Source organism: Aquila chrysaetos, chromosome 17 (genome assembly GCF_900496995.4).
Source record: "Aquila chrysaetos chrysaetos chromosome 17, bAquChr1.4, whole genome shotgun sequence".
Classification (NCBI taxonomy): domain Eukaryota; kingdom Metazoa; phylum Chordata; class Aves; order Accipitriformes; family Accipitridae; genus Aquila; species Aquila chrysaetos.
This window is the reverse complement of record NC_044020.1, coordinates 633,883-657,302: the sequence shown is the minus strand read 5'-3', so window position 1 is coordinate 657,302 and position 23,420 is coordinate 633,883. Positions and strand designations below refer to the sequence as shown.

The 23,420-nt window shown below is 45.0% G+C and overlaps 1 protein-coding gene across 4 annotated transcripts; it reads left to right on the top strand.

The window, feature by feature from the left end:
- Nucleotides 1-23,187, top strand: TEF (TEF transcription factor, PAR bZIP family member). 4 transcript variants are annotated; one of them, XM_030040424.2, is made up of 5 exons: nt 1-332; nt 11,086-11,412; nt 12,876-13,096; nt 13,765-13,976; nt 15,002-15,876. In XM_030040424.2, the coding sequence occupies exons 1-5, from the start codon at nt 230-232 to the stop codon at nt 15,051-15,053; spliced, it is 915 nt and encodes a 304-aa protein (XP_029896284.1). In that variant the 5' UTR covers nt 1-229; the 3' UTR covers nt 15,054-15,876. The 4 variants fall into 4 exon arrangements, with proteins under 4 accessions (XP_029896284.1, XP_029896285.1, XP_029896286.1 ...); XM_030040425.2 differs by lacking the exon at nt 15,002-15,876 and adding an exon at nt 15,896-23,187 and having other exon boundaries at nt 2-332; XM_030040426.2 differs by lacking the exons at nt 1-332; nt 15,002-15,876 and adding exons at nt 5,058-5,365; nt 15,896-23,187.
- The last annotated feature ends 233 nt before the right edge of the window (nt 23,188-23,420 follow it).

The window sequence follows — 23,420 nt, the reverse complement described above, 5'->3', positions numbered from 1 at the left end:
AATTGGCCACTTCAGAGTGGGAGAGGGGGAGGTGAAGACAGCCGGGCAAACTGCATCCCTGCCAGGCTGCTTCCCTTCCTCCTCGTTTTTTCTCAGCCGGAGTAGTTTGGCAAGCCCGCTCCGGGTGCCTCCGAGCCCTTCTCGCAACGCCCAGGCGAGTGGGGTGTAGCGTTGGCGGGCAGGCACCTGGCCCTCCCTTAGCCGTGCTAGCGCAGTCCCAGGACAGGACATGTCAAGCTGCAACAGCCCTGGGGGCCCCGCTGCCCTGGACTTTCCAGAAGTCCTGAAGTCCCTGCTGGAGTACTCCTTACCCTGGACCAACAAGATGACAGGTAGGATTGAGGGAATGCATGCTGGGGGTTTTGTTTTGATTTCTCCTTCCCCTCCTTAAGTTGCAAGGCGAGAGGGGGGCAGAAGACCTTGTTTGCTGCAAGCCCTTCAAGGGTCTGTTTCGCCCAAGTGTCCAGGTCGGATGGGGGGTTCTGGCACCGAGCGTGTTGTGCAGCTAGAAGGAAAAACGGCAGCAATGGATTGATTACAAAATCAGTCAAGAGCGCTGAGCTCCTGATCCTTTTAATCTCTGTGCTCAGCTACTTCTTGGAAACCCGCAAAGCTTTGTGCACAGAGAAGGCTTGGGCACAAATCTCCGTGTTCACGTAGGAGCAACTTCCAGGATTGCCATCCAGATTGTCCCACGGTTAATAACTGCTGAGCCGCCAGACATTGCCTCTTCCCAGATGCAGACCGTTCAGGGAGCCCGGCCTGTGTGGAGCAGGCTGACTCTGTGCAAACTTTGTGTTAGATGCTGCAGTTGTTTATTAGTGGAAAGCTGGGGTAGGGAATACAGAAAATGTTGTGTTTTCTTTGCAAGAGCACTTCTCTACTCCTAGGCTTTCCCACTCTCTGCGCAGCATCCTAGAAAACAAACGGAAAGGACCCAGGAGGTTATTTATTTACCCTGGGCTTCTGCTGTGCTGAACACTTCGCTCTTGCTGGACTGATCACTTTTCTGTTGCTGGGCATGCTCCAAGTGCCCATCACACAACTCGGAGACTCTGGTTTTGGATAGGATGCCACATGCCCTTGGCAAGCTGCTTTTTGGTTGTTGTGTTTTAACATTTGCTGCCGAGTGCTGGGGAGGTTTGTGGAAACACCTCAGCTCAACAAGCTCATGTCTAGGCACGAGTGAGCTGAACTCACAAAAACAAACATGCACAGAGCTCGCTCTTCTGCAGGGAGTTGCTACCAGGACACGCAGATGGTTCTGCAGTCTTGAGGGGCAGCGTGATCCAGGAGGTGGGAGCAGAAAAGCCAGATGCACAATGTGGCATGGGATCCTGCTCTCGCTCCAGCATCAACAGGAGAAAAGGCTGCTGCTCCAGCAGTAAGGCAGGAAAGGCAGTGCCTACACCTGCTGGGATACAGCGAGCCCTGTGGCACCTGCACAGCTCCCTGTGGGAAAGGGGTTAATAGGGCAAGGGGAGCTGCCTTACCCCCCAAGGCACTCATTTTGTCATATTGTTCCTGCTGGTGCCACCTGTGAGCTGGCTCTCTTCTTTGCTGAGACTTTGCCTGCTAACTGGTGTGTTTACATATCGTACACTATGAAGCTGCGTGTGGAGACCAGGGCATGTTTTCCGAGCTGACTGATACCCAGGTAGAAAGCGGACCTAGCTGGGAGGAGGCAGTAACGGCCAAGGGAGGCTCACGTGGTGCTGAGCCTTGCTATGGCTAAGCTGAAGTTTGGCTGCCTCTCTGGGATCTCTGATCTCCACAGCCAAGTGGATTGAATTAATCCAACGGAGGAGTGCTGGCAAGATTTATCTGTTTGGCAAGAGTTGGAGTGGGAGGTAGAGGGGAGATCAATGATTTGTAGAGGGAATAATTTAGTCTTAACTCAGTGTGGCTTATTTGGCTGCTGAGGGTGCTGTTTTGTGGCAGCTTTCTTCCTCAGCCCCAGGACCACCCTGCCTCTCAGCAGCACCTCCTGAAACTCTTAGAATTGTCCTTATTATGCCGCCTCCCTCCCCAGGCCAGCGTTCCCATCATGGCCCTCTTCCCACAGAGCTCAGTTCTCTCTTCCTGGGTCTCCATACCCACACACCACTTGTCTGGATTTGCTGGGTCTCAGGCCTCTGTCTGAAATGTGTTCTGCTATTCAAACCTCCCAGCGGGGCTTGCTGTACGTGTCCCCCCCACCCTGTGCCTAGCACTGGGCTGCTTCTTGCTTGTCTCCCTGCTGCATCAGAGCTGGGCTGTTCTGCATCATCTGGCCCTGACAAGACTCCCAGCAGTAACAGCCAAGGCCGCTGCATTCCTCTCCTCACATCTCATTGTCCTCCTCTCTTCCTTCTCGGCTGCAGAGCAGAAGAGAAATTGTAAAAATCCAGGCAGGTCCCAGCTTAACCAAGAAAGTACAGCTGATGGTGCAGTGCCCACTTTCTGCTGGCAGTGGCTTGAGCCCCTAATCCCCAGAGGTGGTGAGGAAAAGCTCTCTCGGAGCAGGCTCCCTCCTAGCTGGCAGGGCAGAGCTGATGCCCGAGCAGGGAGATGTGAGAGGGAACCCACAGGAATGCTCCCCAGGAACTCCCTCCCTCCCTCCTGCCTGCGGGCCGGGCAGCTAACAGTGTATACAAGCTAAACCCTCTCCAAGCAAAGTCACAACCCAGTGGTGGTGCAGAACAAACCTTAGCACAGTGCAGTGTGGGTGGAAATGTGCTGGAGGAAGAACATGGCCCATCTAAAGGGAAAAGCCCTGGAGTAAAGGCTGGTGAGTGGTTTTAATTACCTCCATTCATATGGATGTTACCCAGCAAAGCGGTTGCCATTGAGATCTGCAGGGGGGATGCACGCAGAGCAGAGCCTGTTCCTTGAAGGAGCGCTGTACAGTACTGAGACACAGCATCATCCCCTGGGGCCTCCAGCATCAACAACAAAGGAACAAAGCGACCATAAGAGCCGTAACTGAATGGGAAGCCTGCAGCCTGCCCACTTTGGCTACATCTCCTCACCCCGTTCCTAGAAGCTGCTCCTTCCCGGCCTCACTAAGTTGTGTTCTCTGTCTACCACCAGCTCTTTCCCAGGCAAAAGCATCGCTGGGAGCCCGCTGCCCCTTGCCGAGCTGCGTGTGCCACCTCTCTCATGTGTGGTCCGACATCTGTTTCATTGCCCCGTGTGAAGTGGCATCTCCCTTTCACGCATGTGCTTTTTCCTTCTGCCATCTGAGCTTGGCAAGGCAGAGGGAGTCCGTGGAGGGCAACCAGCAGCCCTGGAGCACGCTGGGCAGCGGAGCATGACCTGTTCTGCCTGCTTCTTGCAGCTGGATTTATCAGCCTTGATAAATGATGCATTAACCCGCGCTGTTCCAGCCTGTATTAACAAGGTGGCCCTTGCAAGCTCCCTGTCAGGCAGCATGTGCGCAGGAGTTGCGTCAGGAGTCCCACCCCTGTCCCCTGTGAAGGAGGGAGCAGATTCTGCCTCCCAGCCTACACAAGAGAAATAGCTGGCAGGTAGGGCAGCTGGCTGCCTGTCTGCCCAGGTTGGTCGGAGACATCCCCGGGTCCTCGTCGCAGTAGGCATCTACCCCATGCGACTTCCAATCCATTCCTTTTCCTGGGGCGCGTGGAGAGGAACTTGGAACTGGTTTTGTGTCACAAAGACCATCAGGGTTTATTAGCCAGGGTCAGGTCAGATTGTGCCTTGCCACTGAAATGAAATGTCTGAGGTTTGTGGAAGGGCAGCTGAACCAAGCAGATGCCCGAGTGTCTAGCCGGGAAGAAGATGTCCCTTTTCTGCTGGCACTGAGGGGGAACATCTCCGCCCTGGCACCTGTGGCTCTGTTGGGTGCGGAGGGGGCCATCGCAGGGAGGTTGCGCACCCTTTGCTTTTCCCCGCTCGCGGTGCTATGCGGTAGGTTTGCTGCGGCCGGCCCTTCTGTGGCAAGAGGCAGCAACTGCTGACAGGAGAAGCCCGTGGCTGTACCGTCTGTCACTTCTGCGAGCTTATTCATTCTGCAGGAGAAGCTCCTCAGTATCTGCCTCTGCTCTCCGGAATGAACTTGGCAACATTTGCTCCCTTTGTGTGTTCAGAAGCTTAAATCCCAGCACGGCATCCCTGTTGCTGGACGGGGAGGGGGGGCTGGTTGGGGAATCACAAGGATTGCTTGTGGTCATGAAAACTTGGAGAGACCCCCCCGCCCTTCGCCAGCAGCCGCAGTGAAGTCCTTCTCCCTGCTCGCGTTATATAGGGCACGCCGCTGCGGCGTGATGTAGGACAGAGCGGGATTAAATCCAGGTCATGTGGGAAAGGTGATCTCGGGATCCTAAACGAGGATATTTAAGGAGCGGCTGGAGCGCTGGCGCCGGCGGCGGGCTCCCGCCTTCCCCCCCGCCACGGCCACCACGGTTACGCGACCTCCGAGCCCGGGCCCACCTCCCGCCCCGTGGCCGGCTGCCCTGCCGGTCGAGCCCGGCCGGTGCCCGGGGCAGCAAGGGAGCAGGGGCTCGTTAATCGCCGGTCAGCTCGGGCCGCCCACACGGCCCCCTCAGCCGGTAACGGTCGCCTGAGGGAGCAGCGGCGGCGGGGGAGAGCCTGCCGCGCAGGCGCAGAGGCGGCACCGCCCCCGCCCGCCCGCCCGCCCGCCCAGGAGGCGAGTGGCGGGCGCGCGCCCGGCGGCAGGCGCTGCTGCTGCTGCTGCTGCTGCTGCTGCTCCTGCTCCTGCTCCTGCTCCTGCTCCGCCCCCGCGCGCGCGCATTCAGGAGCAGCTGGCGGTGACGCAGCGCCCGGAGGAGGGGGAGGGGCGGGGCACGGCATGCTAATGAGCCGCTGGAGCCTTGCCCCTGCACGTGCCCCGGCGGGAGGGGGGCGCGTGCCCGCGCCGGCCACGGAGGGGCGGGACCTGCCGGCGCGGCACCGCCCCCCCTCCCCCGAGCGGCGCGGACCAATCCGCGAGGCGGAGAGGGCGGGGCGGGTCTCGACGCCTTGGGTGGGCGAGGCCCCGGCGCTCATGAATACTGAAACACGCGTGAGGTGTCAGGCGGCCGCGCATGCGCCCTCGGCCTCTCGCGCTCTGCCGTGCTCCGCGCTCGTCGGTCGCCGACGGGTCCCGGGGAGCTGTCGCAGCCTCGCCCCGGGCGCTGCGGCCGCTGGCGACCGTTGACAGCCCGCTCGCCCGCCCGCCAGCCCGCGGGGAGTATGCCCGGCCGCGCCGCGCACCAGGAGGCGGCGGCGGCGGGAGGACCGGAGCCCACTGCAGCCGGGGGGAGCGCGGGGGCCGCCGCGCAGCAGGAGCAGCGGGGCCTGGCAGGCGCCTTCCCGCTGGTGCTGAAGAAGCTGATGGAGAACCCGCCGCGGGAGGCGCGCCTGGGTAAGCGCGGGGGGGGGCGGCGGGAGCGCGCGGCTCCCTTCAGCTCTTCCCCCCCCCCCCCCCCCGCCGTCTTCCCTCCCCGTCCCTCGGAGGGCGGGACCCGCCGGGTCACGGTGGGACTGGCTGCGGGAGGGGGGGGCACCCGTGGGAGAGGCCGGCCCGGCGTCCTCGTCCTCCCCCCCCCTCACCCCCGGTACGCCCCTCGCCGCCCCCGGCACGGGCGGGATCCCTGGGCCTCACGGGGCGGCCTGGAGGCGGGCCGGTTCCCCGGCGCAGGGAGTGGAACCCTCGTCTGCTGCCGTCCGTCGGGGCGTGCTGAGGTGGGCAAAGGAGAACGGCCGAGGGGCAGGCAGAAGTCGGGGCGTGAGGCGCCGGGTTTACGGCCTGGAGCCGTCTGAGGCCTCCCCGAGCTTTAGGCACGTAGTTGGGACGGCGGTGGAAAGGTTTCGAGTCTTCCTTGACCCGAATTTGCTGAAAAGTTGTGCGATGGCACGCATAAACAGCAAAGCGCTTCAGATTAGGCTTGGTGATAATCCGTGAGGGTATGTATGACTGACTGCCCGCCCGTGCAATCCTGTACGGGCTGGAGCTGGCGCTCTCCCACTGATTATGCAGATAGCAGCTGTGTAAATAACAGTGCTGGTGCTTATAGTCTTCGTTCCTGATGGCACACTCCCCCCCCCCCCCCCCCACCTGGCAGTATTTTTGCCTTTCTGAGCATCAGTTTGATTCTGAGGAAGGCTCAGGTTTATCCACACTGCTGTAATGCCCAGTGTACTGGCATGTAATAAAATAATTCCTTACATTTAGGAATTCTGAGGTTCAGAATCATTTTTGGAACATCGGACAATATCCAGGGTAGACCACAGTGCAAGCAAGGTTGGCAAGATCATTCCCACTGAGGTTCCCAGTTAAGACCCATTTACTTTGTATGTCTAACATTGCACAATACTGTGTAAATGTATCCATCTTGTGATTCTGGCAAATATTTTTCTCTCCTTTCTGTAAAAAAAAAATAAAAAATAATACGTCAGCCCCTGATAAACGTTTTAGTTATGTTGCCATGGTGCAGGATGTTGCAGTACATAGAATCTTGAATCTACAACATTATGGGATTTCTCAAGATATTTCTTCTCTCGATCCTTTCTAAAGGCGATAGTGCCAGCAGGAGCAATTTAAGTTCATGTGTGGAAACTATGATGGTAGCTGACTGGGATATGGCGACTTTGTCTTAGGGGTGGTTTTCTTGTCCAGAATCATGTGATCTGGCCTATGGAGATGTAAAATTTTAAAATTAATACAATTTTGAGGTAGTGCATTTTTCTAAAATTAGAAACATTTTATACTTTTGCTTTTACTAGATGACCCCATTCCAGCTTGGGAGGGTGTTCAGCTTGACTCTAAAGCTTGCTAGTGAGTCCATTGCATCTTGATTACTGCTCTCCATTCATGCTGCGATGAAGTTCAGGTTGTTCTCAAAATTTCTCCATAGATTTCCTTAGTCCACCTTGTACTGTTTCACTTCACACTTTGTGGAACTTGTTGCTTTCTGTTTATTTTGATCTCTGATGCTTTCCTTGTTTGCATATTTGCAAGACAAAAGAAAGAATGCCTTCTGTGTTAGCAGGTAGTTACTCCTAATTTTACAAAAGACTTGTCAGTAGCATTGTGACTCAACTGACTTCAGAGGATCCTTGTTTATTTTCTGTTCCTTTACAGTATAGTGGCACAGCCAAAATGTTAAATAATTACTGATTTACTTAATACAGTGGGGTGTTTTCAGCAAGATTTTGAGAAAAGACCCTATGCCTTTTGTCTGGAATGCCTGTTGACAAAAATACAATTTTCTGTGTTACTCTGTGAGAAATGGTATCAACTAGCTGCAGTGTCCATTTATAGTCTCCACAAGCTACCTGTGGGTTTTCCAACTGCTGTAGGTAATTTGACTACCCAGTAAGCAAGCAGGCTTTCTAATCCTTCTGAGCAACAGAGGAGGACATCCAGTTCCAACTGAATGCCATCATCTTGAATGCCCTGCCATATACCAAGTATATCTGACTGGCCTTGCTGCAAGTTGTTGTCATGTACATTGTAGGGATTAAATAGATAACAATAATAATCTTTTAATAAAAAAAGTCTATGGGGTAAGGGAAGAGCATTAATATTCTGGAGCAGGAGTGTAGGTCTCTCCTATTAATAACGAGCTGCTGCATGCTTTCCAAAGGATGCCTTAATCACCAGTTGTGTGCTGCTGTGGCAAGAGGAACGCCTCAACAAACATCACAGTAATGGGCATCGGGGATACAGAACCCCATAACCTGTCTTGTTCCATTGTCAAAAGTGGGACTAAAGATTTATGGAGCAATCAGCCTTGGTCTATATAGTGTTTTCAGTATAATTTGACAATATTTTTTGATGAATGAGGAGAACTTTGTCAAATAAGTGTTTGTTGTGTTTGTGGCTGGGATTGCACTTGACAGTTGTGGCTAAAATGTCTTTTGGTCTGGGTTTGATTAGTTTGTTGGGGTTTTTTTTGAGGAAAAACCAGGATGTGGAATAAAGCTCTTCCCAGGCTGCTGCTTTTGGCTAAAACAGCAGTATTTCCAACAGTTCAAGAACTGGAATGCTCTGCCTGAATTACTTAGCATAAACTAGTGACCTCTCTGTTAACAGCAGATGTACAGCCTAGTTAATAGGTCACAGTAGCAGAATGAGGGGGCTAAATCGGACATGAGCTATCAGCTGCAGAAGTACAGTCCAGATTTATCAGGGTGACCTTGAATCACTGCAAATGGAGCCTCTTAGGATACTGCAGCTCTGCTGTCAGGTAATACCTGTTTACACTATAAATATCTTCAGAGATTTAATGTTTCAGGTCCCTGTGCTGGGGTGGGCGGGAACTTCCCCCTCAAGATGCAAGAAGTTAATTAGTGTTTCATTAGATATTGTGCACCCAGCAGGATGTTGTGCAGCTGAAATAAAGGTTAAATGAATTGAAAGAAAGCCAGTGGGAAAATGTCAATGCAAAAATTATCATACAACAGTTTTACCTCTTTACGTATCATGTTTGAAATATCATGGGCACCCAATATGTGTGTTAACTTCTGCTATTTTAATATGTTTCAGGTATTGCTGTTAGAAGTGAGGGGGGAGAGAGAGACAGACAGACAGCATAGCTAAACAAAGACAGCACTAGGGGCCCAGTGCTTGCCAGTTGTCAGCTTGTAGCAGAAGGGCAAAAAATTTCAGATGGTCTTCTCACGTGAAGTAAGGATCTAATCTGGTGTGAGCCAGGGCCAACAGCGAGCGGAAGTTGGAGGGACCACAGTCTTTTCAGATTACTGAAGTACAGCAGGATCTAAAAGTACAGCATACCTAAAAGGCATTAAAAGATCTGAGAAGAGCCACATACGCCAGTAGTATAGTCTTTTTGGCATCTACCTTCTGAAAAGTATTTTTAAGCCTTATGTTTAGTCTACTGATCACTTAAGGTTTCTTTTCTCCTCTGTTGGAGGTGTTGTATTAGATGTTGCAAAACAAAAGCACTGCTGGCTTGCATTAAAACCGGCATAACTTATAATGGAATACTATTGTTTTCAAGAGTAAAGAATGATTTTTTTTCTTTTCTTTTTGTTGACATTTTGACTCAACATTCACAAGGTTTTTTTATCATGTTGATTAAAAAATAAAGTGATTTACAAAGAATTCATTATTGTAATTTGCATTTGTTTTGGTGATGTCTTTACTAGGATATCATCCAAAACCCCCAATGCAAATGAGGGTTTGGTTGTGCTGGGCACTGTGCAAACCTTGGGGAAACACCCAATCCCTGATTCACAAGTTGGATGTAAAATGGTGGTTCCAATTTGGTGGGGTGTGCTTCAGTAATAAGTGAAATCATCCTTATATGTGAAGTAGAGTAGATGGTGTTTCTTTACTAGGTTCAAGGAGCAGCTGTTAGAAACATTCAGGTTATTTGCATCATGACTGTTAACCTGCACATTGGCTTTGCCCAAGCAAAGGGTAGGGAAGTTGCAAAACTCACTCCAAAAAGGAGTTTATAGCAGGGATAGGAGTTGGAAGATGGCAATTCAGAGATGGCAGTGTGAAGTGGCAAGGGGGAAAGCCAAAAGCTGCAAGAGGATGTTAAGAAAGCTTGGGTCCAGGAGCCACTGGTCTGAAGTTAACATGTTCTTTAGGTACTTGGTCTTAGTCCCAAGTCAGTGGCTGGTGTATATTTTCTCAGCTGTTTAGTTTAAAATTGGTATCTTCTTTTGTATAAAATGTTCAGAGTATGGTAGATTAAAATGGTAATTTACTTTGTATGGCAGCACTGTTCTTTAAGCCATAAAAAGCTCTTTCAATCTCAATTCCACACCAGCTAAGGCAACAGCGGAAGGAATGCCAGTTCTATCAGAATAGGTTTTATATAAATAGGCTTTTCTGATTTAGAGCAGAGTTTCACCCCCACTCCCACCCCCGATAAAGAAAAATACTCCTTTAGCATATCGTAGGCAGTCTAGAAAACCCTAATGCGAAAGACCTGTGCGTTTTATTGGGCTAACCTGTGTGAATATTGGAGATCCAAGCTGGTCCAGTGTATGCCCCTGGAGTCCTTGTTCCATTGAACTGAACATTTGTCAGCTTCCATGGTAAGACCCAATTTGCAGTTGGTTAGGGGACGACTGATGACCGTTCCTTTTGACGGCAGTGCTGGCTCAGTGCTGGCAGTGGTAGCACTGCTTCTGCAATGCCTCCTTCAGTGCTGGTACAACTGCATGGCTACATGGAGAACTGGATCAGGAAGACAACTTGGATTTTTTTTTTTTTTTTCTTTTTCTGCCAGCTTATTTTTATCTCTTAAATTATGTAATTATTCCATAACTTGAGTTTTCTGCTTGGATTCTGTCCCAGACAATTGTTAAGATTCAGCAGCTATGGGGAACATGGAAACAGCCATTTTTCTGTAATAGGTGCAGTGTAGCACAGTAAATGGAGAAAATTTCATCAGTCTTTTGTGGCTTGGGGGTGGGGTGTGGGAGTCTGCCTTATTAGACATCTCCCCAAAGAGTGAAAATTGTGTGTAGGTACTCTGAGCTATCTATAGTGAACAGCATTTGGAGCTATTGCTTTGTGTGGACATGCTGAGTCATTTCAGAAATAAATGCTTCTAAAACACTGAACAACAGACATCCAGGTCTCTGGTGTCCTGTGGACCTTTTGACTAATTTTTCAAGTGTAATCTGAAAACCCATATCCCTTTCTTGTTTGTATCTAGATTATTCTTCTGCACCTTCTTTCTTTGTGCATAGAATAAACTACTTCCTTGGAGTTTTCTTAATGGCTTCCCATGTAATCCTGCTTACGGACACTCACTTTTGCTGTCTTCCAAGATGAGGCTGTGAAACCCAGGCAGTGACTAGTTAACGATAAGCTAGATGCAGTATTATATCACGTTTGGTAAGTTATCACAGCAAAGATGTTGGTCTTCAAGGCTACTCAGATGTCTGTGATCCAGCCATCACAGGGAGTCAGAGCATTCCATGCTGATTTACGTATGAATGTATGAATGTTGCCTTTCAACATCTGATTTTTCAGATCATGTCATGAGGCAGAACTATAGCTTACTGAATTTCCTTTCATGGGGATTTTGTTAGACTCTTAAACCTTGAGTCTCTCCTGTGTTGCAGCTTGTACAGTGACCTACTTGTATCTTTCAGATAAAGAGAAGGAGAAGATAAAGCTTGAGGAAGATGAGGCAGCAGCTGCCAGCACTATGGCAGTCTCGGCTTCCCTTATGCCACCCATTTGGGACAAAACTATTCCTTACGATGGCGAGTCTTTCCACCTGGAGTACATGGATCTGGATGAGTTCCTGCTGGAGAATGGAATTCCTTCCAGCCCTACTCACCTGGATTTGAACCAAAATCCACTCTTGCCTGTGGCTGAGCTGGAAGGAAAGGAGTCTGCCAGTGCTTCCACTGGTTCTCCTGCATCATCCTCTTCCACTGCAGTTTACCAGCAATCTGAAGCAGCCTCCAGCACAGGTAGATGGAATAATGCGGGGCTCTGAGGGACTTTTGTTGTTCTCATATTAAAAGGTGCCTCTTTAGATCAAAGAGGAGACATGCTAACCTGTCAGTGTTAGCTGTGGCAGGTTAAGTAGCACAAACATGCTCAATGTAGAGCTTTATTCCACGTGTCAATTCATGAAGATGCTGCCACTCCTTTTCTTCCCCTCTCCCCCCTCCTGGAAAAAAAGAGTGAGTGTTTCTCAGTGTGCAGTCTGTTTCTCTTTTGAAATTAGAAGAGCTGAAAAAACAACAGAAAGTATTTGCTTTCTTGGTATTGCTAATCTAGTGAGAAGCTAGACATGTTGAGAAGATAGTTTCTCAGGTTATTTTACAACAGATTTGATAGTTTATGACAAGTCATTTGTGCTACCTTGGTGGCTTGGTCTGGTTGGGTGAACTTATGCTAACTTAATGCACCTCAAATAACAATGCTTAATAGCAAAACAATGAAGCAATCCCTTCGTGCTAGCCTGTGAAATGTGAGAACAGACACTTGGAAAAGGTGTGTTAATGATGCAGTTTGATGTTCTGTGGTGCTTTGAAGTGGGAATGGAGGAACAACAAAACAGAACTGTACTTAAATGGTACTAGGAAACTTCTACTCTTCATTTGTAGTATGGAGATCTTCTCTATTAAAGAATTCAGCAGCTCAGTTTGCCCTAGATTTGGAGTTTAAACATGATAGCTACTAAACTTTCACCGTACTATTTTATGAGCAGACTTTACAGACAGTGTTTCGCTCAAGGCCCCTTCTGTGAATCTGTGAGAGAAAGGCAAAATGTAGAACCCCTTCAATAAGGCATAGGGTGTGGCTTTTTTCTAGGTGTTGTATTGAAAAACTTACTCATTTGCAATTCATGTGTATGAAGTTTGTAAACAATAGATAAATATGACAAAGTTTATATCAACACTGTCAGTGTCAGACAATCTGTTGGGACCACCTTACCATGTGGCAAAGAAGTAGAATACTGTTGCGTTTGTAACAAACCCACCTTTATTTAGTCCTTTGTTTGGAAATACAATTGTTTGATCTTTGAAGGTCCCAGGGACTGCGGTCTTTGGGCAGGCTTGTTTCCATAAGGCTTTCTATGGTACAAAACTCAGGCTGATACAAGTTTCTCACTTCTTACTGCTGTGGAAGGCACTTCTTGAGTGTGCAAAGCGTGTATTTTTTGCCAAGGAAGTATTAACTCTTGTCCTGCATCTATCTACTCTTGTCTGTTAGTTTGGCATATGTTCCTAGAGTTTGTATTACAGACTGGACTGTGTGGCTTCTCTCTGTACCAGCAGCTGTACAGCACCAAGCACACCTTAGGGAAATAATAAATACTACTATTAAATACTGCCCACAGTAGGGCAATAAACAGAGATACCCAGGTTGGCTTAGTTAATTCTCTTCATCCTGCTGAATGTATTGTAACTTCTGTTGTTGCCAGAGTCCCCACCACAAAATGAGAGAAATACTCCCAGCCCCATTGATCCTGACTGCGTAGAAGTTGAGGTGAATTTTAACCCTGACCCTGCTGATTTAGTGCTGTCCAGTGTGCCTGGTGGTGAGCTCTTCAATCCTCGCAAGCACAAGTTTACTGAAGAGGACCTGAAACCACAACCAATGATTAAAAAAGCCAAGAAGGTTTTTGTCCCAGATGAGCAAAAGGTAACAGATTTATTGCTGCAAACTTCTCTAGGCCTTGATCGAAGTTTCTGACTCTGTCCAAACATTTTGACATATAAAGCTAATGTGCCATACCTACGTGATTGGGCAGAAGCACTGCCAAGAACAGAATTGGCAAGTCACCTGCTGCTCTTGCTGTTTTGCTGGTTTGGTATCATGAGATAATTACTGGGCAGGAGCAGCTTATGCTATACACAGAAATTAGAAGAACTATCAAGTCACATCCTCATCAACTGCACTTTTGAAGGCCATTGTGTATATTTGCCCAGCATTATGTCTGATCTGGCTTTACGCAGCTCAGACAACAGAACCAGTTGTTTTCTGTGGAAGTTCATTCCCAAATTGAAACGAAGTAAAGGGAGCATTTCAGTTAGCCTCTTAGTAGCCAAGTCTCTTACTCTCCCTAGTTCTAGCAGTGCACTTGGTTTATCCTAAAACAAGACTTGTGTGAGGATGAAATCTTACAGTACTGTGTTGCCTGCATTTTGATGTTGGAGCCCTGCAAACCAAGGAAGGACATTCTTCAATATAGCAGTCAGTGTGAATGTCATTATACACTAAGGAAGTGTCTATTTGATACAGTTGTCAGGTTGCCATCTTTCTTCCTTCCCCCCCCCCCCCCCCCCCCCCCCCCGCCTTTTTTGCTACAGGATGAGAAATATTGGACAAGGCGAAAGAAGAATAATGTGGCAGCAAAGCGTTCCCGTGATGCTCGGCGATTAAAGGAGAATCAGATCACAATTCGGGCAGCCTTTCTTGAGAAAGAGAATACAGCCCTGAGGACGGAGGTTGCAGAGCTGCGCAAGGAAGTGGGACGATGCAAGAACATTGTTTCTAAATACGAGACCAGATACGGACCCTTGTAAGCACACCCCTTTTCCTTGTTAGGGCTCCTTGTTTTAGCCTCTTAGACTTCTCTGCCTTCTGTAGAGACTCCCAGAAATAAAGTTTGTGGAGGCTTTGCCATTCTGCATCTACACAAAACCCCAAACCCTGTTTCTGTTGGCACAACTTGTTCAGGCCCTTTCCTGATCATTGTGTTGCCCAAAATCTTAGTGTCCGTATTTACAACTTTGTTTTTAACACTGATAGAGCATTTTCTGATGTCATACAATAGAACAGATTCACCTGTCTGGAGGAATAGATGTGGATCCCTCCTGACTGGACAGGGCTTTTGCTGTCTGTTCGAATCTCCCATTTTAAGTGGAGAAAGAGCCTAGGAAGCTCTCCTTGCTTTTTTTTTTTTTCTTCTTTTTAAACTCCTGTTCTTTGCTCCCTCTCCACCCCACCCACCCATCCCAGTCAAATTGTAAAACATAATTTTAAGATATAAGTAGATGTTGCTGAGCAGCATCATAAAATTATTTCCTTTCACATTCAGAGGCACTAGAAAGTACCTGTTGTATAGAACTCTGTTCCTGTTAAAGAGGAACGGGGGAACCTTTAGGACGGGAAGATGGGAAAATATCTTGTAATATCAATCTCTTGTAAAAACTGAGGTATCTCGAGGTTAATGCACAAGTGTTATGCAGACCAGAGTCAGTGCAGTGTTGATTAAAATACTGCTCAAACATCTTGGTAGGTTTTAATCCTGGATAACTTCCAGAAATGAAGGAGAGAGAACACTAGGGGATCTCTCGCTTTACAGATATGGACAAAATAATGTGCTGTGTGTTTTAGGCTGTATTTCTACCACCACCCCTCCTTTTTTTCCTTAGAGGGACTTCCCTCTTGAACTGCTGATAAAGCAGCATGTTACACCTAAAGGAGAAGTAAGGGAGATTTAGAAAAAGTGGTCTGGCTCATTGGGCTGAACCTTGAGTCCTATCTGTTAAGGAATTGCCAGTACCTTATGCTTTGGAAGAAGCGTTGTTTTTTTTTAAGAAGCAAACAAGCCACTGTTACTTTACTGCACCTTACCTGTTGTACAAGAGCTTGAGAAAGAGTTTTGGTCCTTTGCCTCATGAACACTCTATGGAACAAGCTACACCCACTCTAAACATGAACAGTTTACCTCACTATCTCCTGTGTAGCAGCATATCGGGTCTCTCCATGCCTGCTGGTTCTCTCTCCAGCATGTTTCCTGTTACAAAATTAGCACACAAGACTTGCCCTCTTGGAAGTAATCCATTCTCAGCACCAAGTGCTGCTTCAACAGTATGTGGTGTTAAAAGAAAAAATATGTTGTGTGTGATGTTGGGACCTTCTACATGACCTACAACTGCAAGAACCAGAAGCTTTAACAGAAGTGTATGTCTAGAAGTCCTCTTAACAAGAGAAGCTATCTTAAGATAGTGGCTGTGTCAGAACTCTTAGGCTACACTTCCTGGGCTAGTATTTGTATCAGGGAGTAAATGTGGGATAGAAGATGTTTAGGCTGATTTCCAGTTTCCCTACTGAAATCTGAAAAGTATATTAAAAAAACCATTGGGGTTTCTTTTCTATGCTAAAGACTTTTTTGCCTAGCTTGTCTTTTAAAAATAATGTGGAAATCGGTGTGAGTTTAGACCAATTGTGTGTTGACTTCTTAAGGAAGTGGAGAAGCAGGCTAATCCAGGATGCTTAAAGTAAATGTATGCTTTGAACTATCTCCCCCTCTGTTCCGCTCTTAATTTGACTAGAGTGGCTCTTGATGCAGCGTTGGTCTAATTTCTTTCAAACATATTAAAAATTGTCACCCTTTCAGCAGGGGTTTTTCTTTCACAGGGTGGTGTGTGGTGGTGATGGTGGGAAGTATGTTATAAATAAATTGTCACACTTAATACTTTGCTTTGTTTAAAGTGACTTATCTGATTCCGAGTGATGCAACTTTAAAGACTTTTAAAAACAAAGAAACTAAAAAGCACACATGAATCGCCAGTCTTCAGAGTGAGCAGTGAAATCTATGAGGTGTCCCAACACAAACAACTGACGATGACCCTGCCTGCCTGCTTGCCTGCAAGTACCCCATCTGAACTACCCAGGGCTGGGCATGATGAAAAGTGCAAAGTCTCCTTAATTCTGTATATGGCTTTCTTATCTGTCTTTCTCACTGTAACTATGGACTACGATAAGCTTACTTATTGGGGTTTTGTCAAGACACTCAAAGTTCATGTCTCAAAGTCTGTTGACAGCCTGTGTGAATAGTGACTCTTTTGTTTTGGCACTTGAGTGGAAGAAAATAGGGAGTTTAAAATGGATGTGTCTGTATATATTAAGAACTGCTATATTTTAAGACTCTTTTCCCTGCAGTAGAATGAATTTTATTTAATACTGCAGCTTACTTCTGGTGGCATCTTGTGAAGTACTGTGAGTGCAGAATTAAAGACACCAGGACAACAGCTGTCTGTGATGTGTGAGACTTCCAGTGCAGAAAAGTACAGCAGATGTATTGAAACAATCCAGAAAGCACCACAGTGTGCCATACAAAGAGTTGTACTAAAACTCTATCAAATGACCCATGTAATAGTAAAACACTTTGGTTGCTTTCCTGTTCCACACTACACTGCTGTAACCTGCCTTTTTCTTTGTTTCTTTTATGAGGCTCACTTTCTTTTATGGTATCTTGCTGAAACAAGATCTATTCTTCTGTTAACGATTTAGCAATCATGGAAAAGGTGCTAGTCTGAGCTGCTGATCCCCATGTCTTTTGGCAGTCTGAAACTATCAAATGAGTATTGGCTCCAGTAAAACAATGGCTATTAGCTGCCGTATTACAATTTTCTGTCTCTTGACTACATGAGAACTGTGGTGGTGAAAGAGTACTTTGTTCATCTGTTTTATAAAACTGAAACAATTGCCAATGATTTCCCACAGTTAGAAGAGCCAGCTTAAGTATCAAGACCCTTGTGCTGGTGTGGGAGAATAGATGAAAGCTTGGACAGATTGCGGGGATGTTTATTGTGTGTAGAAGATGGAGGAAGTAGGTGGAAGTTGCTTTGTAAGAGTTTCATCAGCGTAACAAGAATCTACTCTTATATTAAGGAAGCTTAAGAGCTACATTTGTGTAGGAAGAGAGAGACTACTTAATTTCTGGGAAAGTAGTACAGGGCCATGCTTGTAGCCAAAATGGCGATTTTAAGACAGGAGTGTCTTCATGCCTGGAGTTTGATGAACAGCATACACCTCAAGAAAAATAATCTCAAAAGCTTTCAGAAGCACAGTTGCCAAAATTGAGGCACGACTAATTACTAGCAAAGCTCAACACTACCATATTGAACAAGTATTTTGACTTTGCGTTTACCCAAGAGATTCCACCCCTAATTTCAGAGCAGAAAGGCAAAGAGAAAAAGGTGCAAAGCAGCAGCTAGTGTTGTAAACTTCATTTAAAAAAATAACAAAAATCTCAAACCCCAAAACTCGTAACTTGTTTTTTGAAGGCGTAACCTTTGTAAAGAGCATATACGTTAAATGTAGTTATTGACCTATTATTTTTAATGGACCATGTTGTGAAGTCAAGAAAGTGCTTTTAACTTTTTTTGCTGGTTACAAAAGTATACTTACAAGTGTATTATTGTAATTCAGGATTCTAAAGCTCTGAGATAATCTTGGGGTATTCTCTTCAAATAGATGAATAGTTTAGCTCCGTGTTGCTGAAATGTCAGCATATATCTCTATCTGTATCAAGTATTGCTGATTTGGACCGATATTTTTGGTATGTGCTGGGTTTTGTTGTTGTTTTATTTTGGTGATAAAGGCCAAACCATGGATTTAAAAAACAAAACAAAACAAACAAGCCTGACAGCATGTAAATGTAGCAACTCTTTTTGCATTTATTGTTTCTAAATTTTCAGTTAGCTTTGAATGGCTGTTCTTGAAGGTCATGCTTCCTGTTTAAATCACAAAGCTAAAGGGTATTGTAACTGGGCAAGGAGTTGCAAGTCCTTCATTTGGGTCTTGCTGTCTTACTGCTTTAGGAGTATCTTTTTAAGACATACATATTGTATACAGGATTTGATTTTGCAGTATGTCATGCTATTTTAACAGCAAAATATTCTGTCAGTGAGATTAGTATGTGCAATTCTATTAGCTTTTTCTGTTGTATTAAAAGCTTACACAGTGGAAACTAACAGTGAATGTTCATTAGATCTTTCTTTCAGAGAAGACTGTTAGCAAACTCCTGTGCTCCCCTGTAGGACAGTGCACATTTGCACACTGTGATTCATGTGTCTATGGGTTGCAAAACTGGAAAATCGCACTTTAGGGTGAGTGCAGCTTAACTTTTGTAGTTGGAGAATTTTTTTTGTTAAGAAGCAAGATCTTTGAAGATAGATGAGAACGTGGTAACTATCTAAGGAGTGTAGGTATTGCCAGACAAAAAATGATGTGCAATGCTGAAATTCCTTTCTCAGTTTTTGCAGTCTCAGGAAGTTAAGCTTACTGCTTCAGAGCCCTCTGCTTCTCTCAGAATGGTTAACTATATAATCTTGTTACTTTGACTAGGATGACAATCCTATCCGTAAGTGATGACTTGGGTATGTTTTCATAGTGGTCTTAAGACGACCAATATTCTTTTAGCTCAATTTGGACATTAAAAGATGCTGAATTGACACTGTTGAGAGTCTGGAACATGCTCTGTAGAGGCCATAAGCGTGCCTGATGCCAATGTACCCCATTCCAGCCGTAAAGGGACCATTTCCAAGGGGAGAGAATAAAGGGAGTGCACCTTTCAGCATCACTGCAGGGATTGCCAGTAAAGGGAGCAGTTTTTGACACAGCTGTACATTCATTAGGAAGTGGATTGACACCAAATGGCCATTTTGCAGTACTAACTTTGAAAATATATAAACTATTGATGAGATTTGTGGGCAATGAATGTTGTCTTACTCTACAGAAGAAAGACTGAATAAATGGTGCGCAACATTTAATACAGTATTGCTTTCATATGTGGTTGTCTAATCTACACAGTTATATCTCCTTATAATAATACAGTTTTGTATTTAAAAATTTCCTATAAGCTTAATCTTTCACCTGTTGCCAAGATCCGCTCCCACTGAAGCCAGTAACAAAGGTCTCGTTAACTCCCACAGGAAAAAGTCTTTGCTCTCACCTGGTTATCGTAAAGTTTTAGCAAGCATTGGAGTCATGGGTGTCTGCTTCACTCTGGAGCATTCTGTGCTGGGATCAGGTGGATATATCTCAGATTGCAGGTGTAATGTTGGTAAAGTGGTCCTATCACTTGTTCATTTACACAGTTAGTGATAGTGTTGATATTTGGATAATCTGAATTCTGCTTTTTTTGTTGTTGTTGTAGTTGCCCTGCATGGACAGGGTAAAAAAGTAGTGTACTATAAACTTGTGCTGGGAGAAGAATTTAAAAAAAAAAAAAGTTAAATGTGGCTTTTTGCAGTTCTTCTAGTAACATTTTATGTCTTTTCTGACAACTCTCCATTTCCCTGCTGTGCTGTTTGAAAGCCCAAGGTGTTCTAGCTATAGAAATACCTTTCAGCGTTATCTGCAGGACTGCTACTAATTGTGCCAAATTCATTTCAAGTTGGGAGATGCAGTGGAAGGCCAGCAGCCTTGGGAATACTGTAATAAAACCACTTGTGTGGAAAAATATTTTTGTGTAGATAGCAGAAATAATGGACTTGCACAGAAAAGAATATTGATGCTTCAGCCTTGTGAGCCGTCTCAGCATGACAGGGCTTTGTTCCTTGTGATCAGATGCCTGCCTTTTTAGTGAGAGTGGAGGTATCTCGGACCTTTGTAAAATCCAGATAGGCTTTTGTTCACCCTTATGGTTTTAGCCACTAAGCACAAGATGAGAGATGCAAACTTGTCTTCATGCATAAATCTCTTATTTTTGGCAAACTACATCTAAATCCATAAACAGCAAAGTCATTTGTCAGTCCTAGTGTTTTGTCTTTGCAGCACTCCAAGACACTGGCTGGCTTTCTAGATGTTCAGATAATTACTTGATCTGTATATCTGCCACTGTAACATGGTGAAGATAGACAAACTCACAATGAAAGACTGGGAAAAAGGTAGAAAGAATAGGCTTAACTAAAGTTCTGTGGAGATGCTAACATAACACTAATAGAGCAATTACAATGATTTAATTAATGATAATGCAGATTTGTCATATAGAATGTAATTTATTAGTTTGATAGTGTGCTATCCCCCTAGTGAGTCACTTTTGGAATGCAAACTCCTTAAATTTCAAGCAGCTACAGGAGAAAGGAAATCCTTTGAGGAAGATACATGTATAGATAAACATACAGATACTTGGCAAGGAGAGTAAAGAATGAAAGCAGGAAGAGAAGAGTAATGCAAGAGTATGACCTGAGCCGGACTGTTAAAACTGAAGCCTCACTCTTTACAATTTTAGGACAATTTGGATCCCCTCAGTTTAGCATCATACAGAAAATATGTACTTGTTTAGGTTTTGGTAATCTCCTTTTCTTGATCTTATTTCCACAGTCCAGAAGAAAGTGAAAGGAATATACAGAGAGGGAGGAGAGTTACTGCTGAAAGGCATGAAAAAATAGCTGTTGCTTTAACTAAGCGTGCTGTCGCGCTGGGACTTGACCTGCTGATGTGAACTGATAATGCTGTGTCGTTAGGAAATTACTATCTAAGGCCCCGATATTTTAAGGCCTCAATTCTTCTGTCATTTCCACATGGGATGAGCCCTGTATCTGTAGAGAACCATGTGGACTTCACAGGATCTGTTCTTGAATGTGAAGCTCTGCCCAGGCAGTCAGCTGCAGAATTGTGTCCTTAACACACAATCAGTTGTAGTTACAAGGCTGTTGATATTAAGTATAATTTGGGTGCCTGTTACATAGCAAAAACCCTTGATACTTCATTTTCCCAACTAAGGCATGAGCAGAAACCTTTTGCTGTACAACATCTGTTTTTTTAAAAAAAAAAAAAAAAAAAAAAAAAAAAAGTACTTCACATACATCTAGTAAATTAAGGCATGTGATTTTGGTCTGTGGGTCTCAACAAACTTTGCTCGTGTACCTGCCTGAATGTTTTCTTAGATCTGCAGCTATGTCTCAGTGAGAAGGTATGGTGGGATTTGTTTTCCCGAGGGGGCACAATAGCAGCTCTCATCTGTCATGCTGCAGGTGACTGCTTGCTACTGGCCAGGATCATGGATGGATGCATCCTCTGCACTCTTATGTGAAGTTGTCTGAAATATGGTGATTAACATGATTATTGGAATACTGTATTTTGTATAACTTAGAACATGTAAATACACTTTTAAAACTAATCTGTTCTATGAAGTAATAAATAAGTGCTTCCATTGTAATATCTGAATATTGTTAATGCTTCATGTAGCTTGATTTGGGATTATTTTTTTCCTAGGGAACTACGGAAATCAAAACAAAGATTGATGTTGTGGAATTCTAGTCTAGTTGTGATGCTTTCTATCAACAAAAAATGTTTTACAAATAATAATGAGCTACGTAAGCAGAGAAACTGAGAATTTGAGGGAATTGATTCTCTTCCAGTCTTTCTTTCACAGTAGTCACTGATTACATTCATAATTGTACACTTCCCATCCCATTAGCTGGACAGTTGATTTGTTGTTTGTGACTAGCATTTGGAAAGTGGCAATATTAAATTATTTGTAAAGCTTAGTGATTGAGGAAAACTAAAGTTTGTTGGTTTTGGTTTGTTTGCCTTTTTTTTTTTTTTTTTTTTTTTTAAACTGTTCTCTCTTTTGGCTCAAACAGATCTGTCTCCACCCTTCAGCCAGACTGCAGCAAGTTGCAATGAAACAGTGAGTGACTGTTACTGAAGCTCATTTGTAACCTAGATAGTCTACATCTTTATTAGTACTGTTATGTACATAGATGACACAGGTATCCTGTTGTGGTGTGGAGAGAGAGAAAGTGATTAATGACTTGAGGTTTTGCTGAGTATGTGTTCACTGGATGCTGCTTAGCTGGAAATTTCATCAGCTTTCATGATCTTTTCTATCTTGTGTTAGAAGAAAAAAAACCAAAACAGTGGAGTGAGAATCATGAGCAGTCTGCTAGGAAATATGAACGCTTGGGTTTTGAGGAGGAGGAGAGATTGATCCATCAGCCTTCATCTAAAGAGATTAGCCTGTGATGACACCTTCTCCAGCCATAACATAACTTCTTTGTCTTTAATGCTGTACTGGAGCAGTCTCCTCTCTGGTAAGGGCTGCATCTGCAGTGTTCCATAAATGACAAAGCCACAACATCTTTTGTAGTGGGCAGAGATGGTGGCATCTCTTCCCCCCCCCCCCCCCTTCTTTTTTTCTTCCCCTCTCAGTGTCTCTAGGCTGTAAAATAGCTATGAAAGCTAAGCATATGTGCAAGTTATTCAGAGAACTCTGTTCCTGCAAAGCTTTTTCAGAGATACACAGTTTTTAACTAAATAGTTTGAGGGGACTCCTATCTGCTATATTTGGCCTGAAATTCTGTTGCCTCCTGGATAAAAGTATTTTTTTGGCTTCAGATGTGACGCTGATCTGTCCCATTCATTCTGTGGGATGGATGATAAATCTGCACAGTATTTATAGAAGATATAAATCTGATCTTGGTTTTACTGCGTATTAAGTTGTTTAATCTCTTGGGTGTCTGCTTCTTGAGGTTGTGTATATAATTCTTGTACATGTAGCTGCTTTTTGAAGCAGTCCATCAAGTGCATTTGAGATCATCCTGACTGAAAGATTCTGTAGAAATGAAAGAGTTAATAAAGTTTGTAAAGCAGCTGGGTAAAACTGTATTGCCATAAATGGTTTTAATTTATATATGAATCTTTTGTCCCAAACTGCTTATTTTGTACATAAACCTACACACTCCTGGCAGCTGATGGGTGAAAATAAAGGTGCTTAAACAGCAATCTAATGAGGAAAGGGCATTTCACTGTTGCAGAGTTGGTATTATTTTATATTTCCATTTATTACACTTTTTTAAATGTATAAACCACAGATTTGAATTCTCGAAGTCTTCAGCTTGGATTTTGTGAGTAGTTTAAATCCTCTCACCTCTCTGCTCGTAACTGGTTTTTAAGAAAAAGAAAAGCTTTTGTTTAAAATGTAAAATTTTGACTGTATTAAATTCTGTTAGTACCCTTCCTTTTTAAGAAATAAAATGTATATTCCACTATGCTGAGATCCAGTAATTTTGTTCTCTAGAGAGCATGCTGTGTGCTGTACACCTCAACTGCCAGCATTACACCTGCAATTTGCGCTGAAGTTGGTAGACACTAAAGCAGCTGATCACCTTTTAGAGTTAGGTTCTTGATGTGCATTTCCCTCGTGTTAACTGTTAGATGTGCTGGTAACAGGTATACAATTCCCCACTTTTATTTTCTGGATTAATTTATTTCAAAAACTTTG

Coding starts and splice junctions, on each gene's coding strand:
- TEF (XM_030040426.2), top strand. CDS start 5,194: ATGCCCGGCCGCGCCGCGCACCAGGAGGCGGCGGCGGCGGGAGGACCG. Junction 13,097..13,764: donor TTGTCCCAGATGAGCAAAAG/GTAACAGATTTA, acceptor TTTTTGCTACAG/GATGAGAAATATTGGACAAG. Junction 13,977..15,895: donor GAGACCAGATACGGACCCTT/GTAAGCACACCC, acceptor CTTTGTTTAAAG/TGACTTATCTGATTCCGAGT.